The sequence below is a fragment of the Monomorium pharaonis genome, chromosome 3, assembly GCF_013373865.1.
Source record: "Monomorium pharaonis isolate MP-MQ-018 chromosome 3, ASM1337386v2, whole genome shotgun sequence".
In the NCBI taxonomy this organism is placed as follows: domain Eukaryota; kingdom Metazoa; phylum Arthropoda; class Insecta; order Hymenoptera; family Formicidae; genus Monomorium; species Monomorium pharaonis.
The window spans coordinates 31,849,822-31,860,838 of NC_050469.1; the positions used below are offsets into that span (position 1 = coordinate 31,849,822).

The 11,017-nt window shown below is 29.3% G+C and overlaps 1 protein-coding gene across 1 annotated transcript in view; it reads left to right on the top strand.

Moving 5' to 3' along the window:
* LOC105833934 (histone-lysine N-methyltransferase Suv4-20) overlaps window positions 1-10,589 on the top strand; it is a 43,005-nt gene extending 32,416 nt beyond the window's left edge. The window contains exons 4-7 of the mRNA XM_036285086.1: window positions 2,554-2,615; window positions 4,171-4,303; window positions 4,454-4,559; window positions 7,300-10,589. Coding sequence (XP_036140979.1) covers window positions 2,554-2,615; window positions 4,171-4,303; window positions 4,454-4,559; window positions 7,300-7,398 — 400 coding nt within the window. The 3' untranslated portion in view covers window positions 7,399-10,589. The remainder of the gene's footprint in view (window positions 1-2,553; window positions 2,616-4,170; window positions 4,304-4,453; window positions 4,560-7,299) is intronic.
* The last annotated feature ends 428 nt before the right edge of the window (window positions 10,590-11,017 follow it).

An 11,017-nucleotide genomic window follows, 5' to 3' on the forward strand; every position in this document is an offset into this window, starting at 1 on the left:
AACACCGCATTGGTTTTTTTTTTAAATATTAGATATGCAAAACTATCATTCATGTGGAAAGTAGTGTGATATAATTCACCATAAATTAGTATGACTATATTTCTTTTACTGTGTGAAAAGATTGTCAAAAACGAATTATTTAGAATATTAGGAAATCCATTGTTATAAATTTACTTATTTTTTATAAAAATAAAACATTTTTTAACAATAAAATAAAATTTTTAGGGTACAATCTGTCATTTCATACACGGAAAAAACTATCTGGTTGCCACAATAATATAAATAGTAAAATATGGAACAGCCATACTGTCGCGATGCGGCAACCACTTTTGCTGTAGCGGGAACTATGATATGGTTGTCACTCCCACAGCTCTGTGGGTGTGAGAACATCTATATGGGTATGACAACCATATCATAGTTCTCGCTATAGTATTGAGTGGTTGCCGCATCACGACAGTATGGCTGTTCCATATTTAACTATTTATATTATTGTGGCAACCAGGTAGTTTTTTCCGTATAGCATTTTCTCAGGAGAATCTTTTATTATATTTACAGAATTTCTTAATTACAAGTATAAAAATTCCCGTTTTTATTTAAGCAAATAATGTAAATCAATTTTTTATGGATTGTTTATGAAAGAATTCGGAATCACACAAGAAAGGCACTAGATACATAAATTCCTTTAAATATTTGTCAAGCATTTCTTTTCTAGATTTTAGGTCTGTCATTTATGTGAGAGGAGTTCCATAAATCAGTATGTTTTCTTTGCATTATATTTCTTTGCATTGTATTCTGTACAAGATGTTTACTACCGTGACGATCAGAAAAATCTAAAATTTTTAAGAATCTTCTTTATTTCTTTGAAAAAATTATGAAATTTTGTAAGATTTATTAATACAGAAAAAATTTTGGAATTTTATTTTTAAATTTTAATTCTATCTTTTTCCGACAAAATTATTTCTATAATAATGCAAAATGTCGACTTTATTAGTAATGTCATACATGAACGCACGTTACAACTAATGACTTAATATCAATCCCTTAATATACGTAATTTCATAATACATATTATTTAAATTATGAATTTTATCTAAATTATGTATATTTAATTCATAATAATACCATCTTTATTTTTATTTACAAGGGAATTAAGATTTTAATTAAACTTAGTGTAAATATGAATACATAAATTTAGAAGTGTTTGTAGCAACTGAAAAAAGTTTGAAGAGGTGAAATCTTCAAGAATAAAAAGGCTTCCTTTTTTGATATATCTCATAAACGAAACGAATATCAGAAAATGTTTTATACAAAAACTTTACAGTGTAAATATTTTTAATTAATTGCAGTATTCATTCCCTCCCCCAAATTATTTTAATTTTTTCTAAATAAATAAATAAATAGCACGGTTGAAAGATAAAAATTCAATATTTTTGTTTATCAAAAAAAATCGTTTTATATTTCTGAACATACGATACAATATACATTCCAAATTTGCTTTTTATATCTATAAATCGTATATTTTAACAAATTTTAGTTTTTTGACCGGTATTCATAGTCGGGTCTTATAATTAAGATTATGCTGGACTGCCTCTCAAACTTGATCGGGGTCGATAATGTAGAGTCATTCGTGCACATCATTAATGAGATTTCGTATGTATTTCTTTTATTTGATTTGGAAATTCTTTTCCAGAATTAAAGTACACATATTAATATCAATCTGTGAATTAGATTTTATATCGAGAACCAAACTTTTTTTTCCATTTTACTCTACTTATCGACTTCTTCCAAATCCGCACTCACATATACATACGAGATTTTCCTTATAAGAAATCATTATACTGAAGCGTCTAGACTCATTTCTGAAAGCACAGAATTGTTCTTTCTTGTAATGCAATGGGCGAGGCACGCTTGTTTTGTACGTACAAAGTCCAAAACTTTTATACGCAGCAAATGTTTTCACGAGTCGACCTCAGGAATCGATCACAAAACTGTAATTTTTTAATTTTTGTTTGTTTTTTATATAAACTTGTGTACTGTGTACTCCGTTAGTGTCTACATTTTAATTCTGAAGAAGGATTTTTAATTCTGTGTAATCAACAAAAAGATTTTTTAGTGGAACAATAATCGTTTAATCGGTAAAACAGACCCATCTCCAGCATCTCCTTAAGATGCCATCAGCTAATCACAAAGCCGTAGTAGGATCTTAAAACATTACTTGAAACAATCTTAAAATAAGATTCGACTACCGGCCTCAGACACATGGTAAAATAGTCTACACAATTAACTATAATTGTATTGTATTGTTATAATGATTCTTTTGCTTGTAATTAAATCTAATTAAATATTTATTAATTGACTATTATTGATATATAATAAATATATTAATTAAATCTTAAATTAATACCGATAATAAATAGTTGGCTTAAAGAGCATACTTTACATCTTTCTATCTTGTAAATTGTGAAAGGAAAGGAAAACGATAAAACACAAATCATACGTTCATATTTCAATAATTATCAATTAATTAATTAATTGTGATATTTTGCTTTATAGATGCGCCAATGGATTTATCGGGCAAAGATGCGAGTTTAAAGATTTGGATGGTTCCTATTTACGTAAGTAAATCTATTTCTTTTTAATTCTGAACACTGATTGCGCGACAGGAATAGCTTCCAAAAATATTACTATGCTAGAATTGTTTGAAAATTAGCTGTACAACATAAATATATGATTATTTTACATCGTAACCCTAGGTAGACACCTATATTTTTGGTACGTAGACATCTATAGTCTTTGAAACCCGAGAACTTCATAGTTTAATAACAATGTTTAATAACATTGTTTAATAAAAATTTAATAACAAAAATGACAGAGTTTTGAAAAATCTTAGGTCCCACAGATCCATAGGTATCTACCTAAGGTTATATAACGAATTAGAACAGAAATATTAGTTAAAATTAATTTCAAAAAAATTTATTAGTAGTTATACTTAAAGAAAATTGTATATAAAGGATAAACATTTTAGACTTGTAAGAAAACGATATATCATAAAATATCAATTTTTTAATTCTAAAATGTTTCTCACTAGTTTTTTAATGAATATAATTTTCGAAATTCTTATATTTGTTTGTGATTAAATCATTTAAAATTTCTTTCTATAAGACTTTCAATGCTATTTTAAAAAGTTATTTAATCCATTGACTGTGTAAGAGAATTTTACTATTTGTGCCAAAAGTGTGTTGAAAAAAAATTCATCGGATTATTATGAAACTACCCTTATGTTTTTTGGGTCTCTGAATCCGAATATGATGTCAGATTACGGTGGATCAAAATTACAAAAAATAGATGGAATTTTATTATTATTTCGAAGTTATTTAAATCTCTGAATCTAAATTTAACATTAGAATTAATATATTCAAAATGGTTAATAAGAAAGAAATTTTACCATTTTGGATCCGCCGATTCCACATTTGATCAAAATAAATCAATATCCTAACATTAGAACTCCCATAATTGCATTCGCCATTTTTGAATTTTGATGTCATATTCGGATTCAGAGACCCAAAAAACATAAGGGTACCAAATTTCATAAAAATCAGACCATTTTTTATAATTTTGATCCGCCATATTGGATCCGCCATTTTAAATTTTGTACATCTAACTTCGGATTCGTAATCAGCGACCCCAAAAACCCCCCGAGTAACAAGTTTCAAGCAAATTCAGAAAGTTTTACTTTGTTTTTTCTATGTTGCGGCTATAGCCATCATACACACTCTTGGCCACTTTTGTTTTTGCGGCTATAGCTGTCATACACAGTCAACGGGTTAAAGAAAATTATGGTCAAAAACATTTGAAAATATTTAACAATATATATTAATAAGTATATTAAAAAATATACATTTTTTTCTCAAAGCTTGATTAAATTTTTGTTATGTAAAGAGTTATTTTAATCTCTTAATTTTCACATAAAAATCTAATTTTTTAAATCATATATTTAATATTATTTGTAATTTGAAAAAGTTATGTTCTAAAACTTTTTAAAATTCTCTTTTTGTACCACAGGTAAGATAATCATTAAATCGCATCGTTAAAGTTATTGGAATATCGTATTTTTCTACCTATTATTTAATATAATGAGAAATAATAACAAAATACTTTTTTCCTTGACAGCTTCACGGCAACGAGTAATGTTGGAGACAGCCAGCATCGCCGGTGGTGCCACAATAGCAGTATTCCTCGTCGTTATTATTTGTGTAACGGCTTACATTCATTGTAAACGAAAACAGAAGGAATTACGGTCGAGGTATTAATTGTTCATTGTGCATTATTTATTATTTTTTTTTATAGCGAGCAGTTTAATTACAACTTTAGCTTTTTTCTAAAAGAAAATTTGCCTGCCTTATTACAGATTCTCAGCGAAATATTACATTCGGTTTTATGTTTTTTGTTGCAGCAATAATTCCGTCGATACAGTGGATGGTCCTGGTCGAGATCCGGAGCTGAGGCCGTTCAGCAATCGCTCTCTTATGATCTTTATGGCCAAGAATACTAACAACTCGGTAAGATGAAGCTTGAGCTTACGTGATCCTATCGAGATATTAGGAGGGGGGTATTCTACTTTATTGAGTCCAAAAGAAGTTTTCAAGGATTCTTAAATATCAGTATTGAAGTAATTAAGATGCAACTTTTGTAAAAATGTACGTTGATTTTTGTAGATTATGACATCTTTTATTATTACAAATATCACAACTGTATTATGCATTGTATAATGTATAAATAATGTTAAATTGGCGACTATAGACTATAGAAGAGAATAAGAACCAACGATTAATCTAAAATATGAAAATAAAATAGTACATTGTGTTACAAGTGCTAGGTTGATTATTGTTCAGGAGTGCAAAGAGTGGACGCAAAAGCCGAATTGCACTGGTTGCACGTGTTATTTTTTGTTGCAAGTACGTGAAAATGGAAGTCGCTGTGTCCCTTTTTCAGACAAAATGAATTGACAGATTAGCTAAAGTTAAGTTTACGAAAGCGACGAAGCGTCAGTAATTCTTCGTATAAGTTATGCTATACTTATCGTATGCATGCGCATATGCGAATGCAATACCAGAGACTGCAGAGACTGGTTACGAAAAAGCCACTTTTGATTGGTCTGCCATTTTTTAGATATTCTTGCATGAAAGAAAAAGATAGTGAAAAAGATAAGAAAAAAATAGAAAATTAGAGAAATAGAGAATTAGAAAGAATTTGTAATGTACATCTTTCTCTCTTATTTCTATTAACGAAACCGTGTCTCTATGCAATGCGAGGGGTGGCATGTAAAAATAGTGCGGCAATGATCTGATTTCAATTTGGAGTGAAATGAAATCGGTAGAAATTTGTCTAACAGCATCTAATACTCTTATTTCAGTCCGTCAACCTAATGAGACTAATGGTTTAGAAGCGAACTAAAATTTGTGGAAACGTAAAAATTGAATAATATTAACTTGACAAATTGGTCAAAATGCGTCAGTGAGCGTGCGTGCATGCGAAACATATTTTTATTTTTAGCCCGAAAATCGCCCAAGCAAATTATATAATGGATAACAAATCGCGATTTTTGGACATAAGTAATAAATAAGAGTTATGTTACTGTACTTTATATATAATAAAGTGGTAGCTCTGAAGTAGAAACTTAATTCACTTCTATTTTCGATAAAAAGTTGTTACATTTGTTTCGTTCTGAATTAAAATTGGATTGATACGTTCGGTGGAAACTAGCCCAATGTATTGTTTCATTGTTCGTGCCATCTATAGGCACGACAAACACGGTGAAATAATAAATTATTTGTATGAGATAACTGTTTTATGAGAAAAATGACATTTTTCTAACTAAAAAAAACACGTAATGAACGACTTTCCTCACATATGTAACAAAGGTTTTTTTTTGTTTTTTTTTTTAATTTAATTTTTTTAATTTAATTTTTATTTACATGAGTTCGTGCATTAACTAAACTACAACCAATGTTAAAACTGGAAATTGATAAAATGGTGACCTTTTAAAGATTATTTTATTCTTATTTTAATCTTTGAAAAGCCACTATTTTGTCAATTTTTAGTTTTTAATATTAGATATAGTTAAGTCAATCACGTTAATACATTAATTAAGAAAATTTTGCTTTTACATTTTAGCTCAATAAACGACTCTTAATCATTGTTCCAGAGAAGATCTGTAATCCTTCTTTAACATTGTATATTATTCATTGTGATGTCCATATTATAGTCCATATTAATAAAAAAAACTATAGTAAAAAGTAATATTTTTACAAAAGTTACATTTTAATTGCTTCAATACTTTTATCTTACAAAACATTTTTGAAAATAAAGGTCTCCGAACAGACTTTGGCATAACGTATAACATAAATGCATAAAAAATTTGATTGATTGAATTTCTTATGCACTTTGCTTATGGACCAATCAATTTGCTTATGCTATGCGTTATGCAAAAGTGTGTGCGGGGGCCTTAAGCGTTTTCAGACAATATAGTAGAACGTGCTTTCTTTAGAATGTATTACACCTGTTTTAACAAATATACAACTAATATTTATATTTCAGATAAACTATATACATATGAAAATTGTATTTTGTGTGTAGCTTAATTATTTCCTATATTTACATAATATACGTTTTCTAAATTTTAATTCTTAATTACATTTTAATTAATACATATTATCACGTCTTATTGAAATGTTGGTCTTATTTTGTCTTGTTTCTTTTGTTTTATTTTTTATCCGTATAGAAAATTTATGCCAATTTTTTGTATTAGTTTGAAGTATAATGTAAAACAATCTAATTTTTTTATTATTTTAAAAATAGGTGTATTACATTCTTAAAAACTATGCTATAATAGCATAACTGTAGTTGTAAGTAATTGTAAAGGTATTGTAAGGTACAGTTATATGTCCATTTCAACGTTCAAATTAACTTTAATCTCAGTTTATCTCATTCTTAGAATTAGAAAAAGATAAAAAAGAAGTTAAACCGAGATTAAAACTTATTTGCATTGTCAGAAATGGATATATTGCGCCTTACGATTACATTTACGCTATTGTAGAATGGACTGACGAACCAAATAGATATAAAATGAAGATTTTTCTAGATATTATATACATATACATATATATACATATATATATATATACTATATATATATATATATATATATATATATATATAGTATATATATAGTATATATATATATATATATAGTATATATATACAAATCACAATAATAATATAGCATTTGAAATCTCCTAGGCGACGATAGAGCAGACGAGAATGCCCAACTGGAATAGTTCAGACACAGAGTCGATGAGAATGGCGTCCATCAGTGAGAGCAAGCACTCGAGTCAATAGCGAACTGCATGACGCGTCGTCTATATACAACGTTTTACCACGATTTGTTATCGGCGATATTCGAGACGTACGAGAAATCATCGGACAAACTGTCCGATTTAATTGAAAGTAGTTTGAAATGTCTCAAGACAGCAGCGGCCTTTAGTAGCCTTTACTAGCGAACTTGTTGAGAAATATTCTAATTATTTAATTCAGCGAGTGATGAACAACCATTCTAACGCGGTGCTGAGAGATGCAAATCAAGTACGATTTCTGAGCTGATGACACGTACCAAATACGACGATGTAGATCTCTCTCTTCGATTATTATATCATTATATCGAGCTCATTATATTCCCGTACTGTCATAATATATCTTCTGTTTTAATCGAAGGGACATTTGATGCTCGTTGATTATATCGTGTATTCCTTCTAATGAATATTTTTATGAACAGTTCGCGAAGAATAAAGCTTTTGTCCAAAAGTCTAAAGAGACTTTGCATGAATAACATGATGTTCGAGGACAAAACATTTCCGTAGATTTCTCTGTGAAAATGATAGGCTCGTGACCATTGAATGTCGTTTTTACGCAAATGTTTGTATAGTATCGCGTCTTACTTTCATCACTCATTATCAACGAACAAGAAAAACAAAAAAGTAATACATGTGTCAGTTGCAAAAGTAGTGCCTTTCTACTCTCGTTTGTAAAAAAGCAAATAGTTGTGCGGTGCATCTGATCAAAAAGAATCAAATAGGGGGAAAAGAGAGAGAAAATCGCCTGTGTGTTTACTTCTCTCTACTTAAAATTCGCGACGAGCGTCGTCTAATTACTAATCGTGTTATGAGCGCAGGACGTTGATACACGCTAGTGACGAAATATCCTCTTGTAAAACACAATAGCTGTAAAGCGCTGAGTAGACAAGGTAAAACCTTTGATTTTTGGTACGTGACGCTACTCATGCTACTCGATCCCTAATTTCGTTCGTTATTTACGAAAGACTTTAAAATCTGGATAGCAATTATGTAACTTTTTCTTATGTAAGAATTTTCTCCATTAATCTTTAATGGTAAAAATTTTAACTTTTCCACATTTCTATCCTACGAAAAACTTACACATTGTTGTTCCGGTATTTTCGCATATATACGATGATAAACACAAATGCGTTTTGTCATGATGTATCACGTTCTTTCGTCGCAGAGGTCTAACGCATTGCGACCGGATTTAGTAATTTGCATCATATTTTCCCTTAGGCTCTTCCAAAGAACGTTCACGAACGCGATCGAACGTACCACTAGTATCAAAGGGTTAAATGAACATATGTGTCTTACATAGAAGTATCTAAGATTTAAATTTAGATTAAATCCAACGTCTTACCAGAAAGCAATAGTTCCCTAAGCACATATGAAGTACATTTTGCCGCTAAAATAGAGAAATGCTATTTATTGCTAATTGGTTAGAAAGATTCTATTGACGTCAGATCGCCATCCGGCGTTATACTGTTATATATTGACAAATATTTTCTCAAGACGTTTTTTGCCCCTATAACGCGAGATATTATTTATTGAATCTTAGGCACACACAAAATGACGTACTTATAGTGAATCAATTTTCGTTTCCACATTTGTAACCACAAACGGTAAAAATATTTAAAAACACAATGGAATTACAAGCGCCGTTAGCTATTATCGTAAATTAGAACAGCAAATATAGTAGAAAAATTAATTCGACTTTATATAAGCGTAGATCATAATTTGCTGATTCCGCGATAAAAAAATTGCGATTAAAAATTTGCTTCATCCGTTTACACGGGAAAAAGTCAAATATGAAATTAAAAGAATTTCTACAACTTTTCGTCCTGTGTATCGATTTCAAAACAATGGAATAAATATTGAATGATACACGCATATATCATTTCAGATATTAATTCGAATTAATTGTCATTAATATTCTCATATGTAAAATAAAGGAGTAACATGCCGACATTGTTAAATTGTTCGGCGAAATCAAGAAAATTGCTATATTGTCTAATATTAAATTATATCGATCATGCATCGTTCTCTCTTGTTTCGTTACTTATTTATTTATTTAAGATAAAAGGTCTTCGTTCATATGCAATTACAACCGAATTTATCATTTTTTCTTACGTCTCACTTTTCTATTTGAAACCTTTCCGTCTTTCAGATTGCTGGTTGATAATGTATGTAGCATTACAAAAATGTTAATAATACAATAGAAAGTGAAACTGATATATACATATATACACACACACGTGTGTGTGTGTGTGTGCGTGCGTGCGTGCGTGCGTGCGTGCGTGCGTGCGTGCGTGCGTGCGTGCGTGCGTGCGTGCGTGCGTGCGTGTGTGTGTGTGTGTGTGTGTGTGTCTCATATAGGAAGCTGGGCCTCCTTGTCATTTTGTCTCAGCTTCTTGTATATAGTAAATTATTTTATATTTAAAAAAATTCAGATTACACATATAATAATATGTTAGTTAAAAAAAGGCAATATTTCATTACGCCACATCGTATTACACAGTACTATGTTCCATCAGCCTGATACCTCATCGTACCATGATGCACTGCGCTTCAAAAAAACCGAAATGCATATTTTTATAATTGAATAATTTGTTGAAAAAAAAACATACCTGAACGAGATGACAGAAAACATACTGAAAGTACATTGAACGACGATTCAATAGTAATTTGTATATTTGTAGATAATCTCGAGTAAAAAAAGAAAACTTCCAAATGCTTTTGTTTCACCTTTTTTACATTAGTCACTCATCCGTCGCTCGTCGCTTTGAGATACATTTAGTAATAATAATTATAACAAACGGCTTTCTCTATTCAAACTACTCAAGGTTTTTGCTTACAAAGAAAAAGGTAGAGCTAAAGAGAAAGAAAAAGCTTAAAATAAGAAAATGAAAGAAGCGTGGCCTAAACATTTATAAAAGCGAATATAAATAGTATTTTTATTATTTATAAATAGTTCTCATTAACAAAATGTATTCTAATTTAATTTCTCTCATATTTCATATTGTACGTGGTTCCTAATTTATTATTATATATATTATATATATTATATTTACTATATAATAATAATGATACATATACTATTATTATTATTATTATTATTATTATTAACTAATGTAATTATGACAATTTGTTTACTATTAGAAATTATTCTTATTATTTCAATAAAACTATTTAATAAGATATTTGTTTGTGTGAAAAAGAATGTATGAAATACACGGTATCGAAACGAGAGTGCTGAGAATAGAATGTGTGATTGTGTGCACTGTGTCACATCCAAATTCAAAATGCGAGTATTTAAACCAAGAATCACCATCAGATGGCATGAAAGATAAGAAAAAACACGTTGGTTAATTTTGTGTTAAGACCACTTTAAAAAAATTTGTCGGTGAAATAATTGCTGTAATATGTTAATATTTTTGGAAACTGGTACTTTCACTATATGTGTATATAGCTAAATAGTAAAATTGCTAATTACTTTATATTTTGCATATGATATGTTTTTATTCATTACCAAATCGAATACGATAATATTAATCACTTGAATACACATATGCACACATTTATTAAGTGTATATATTTTTTTTAATAATTTTATATATTATATACAT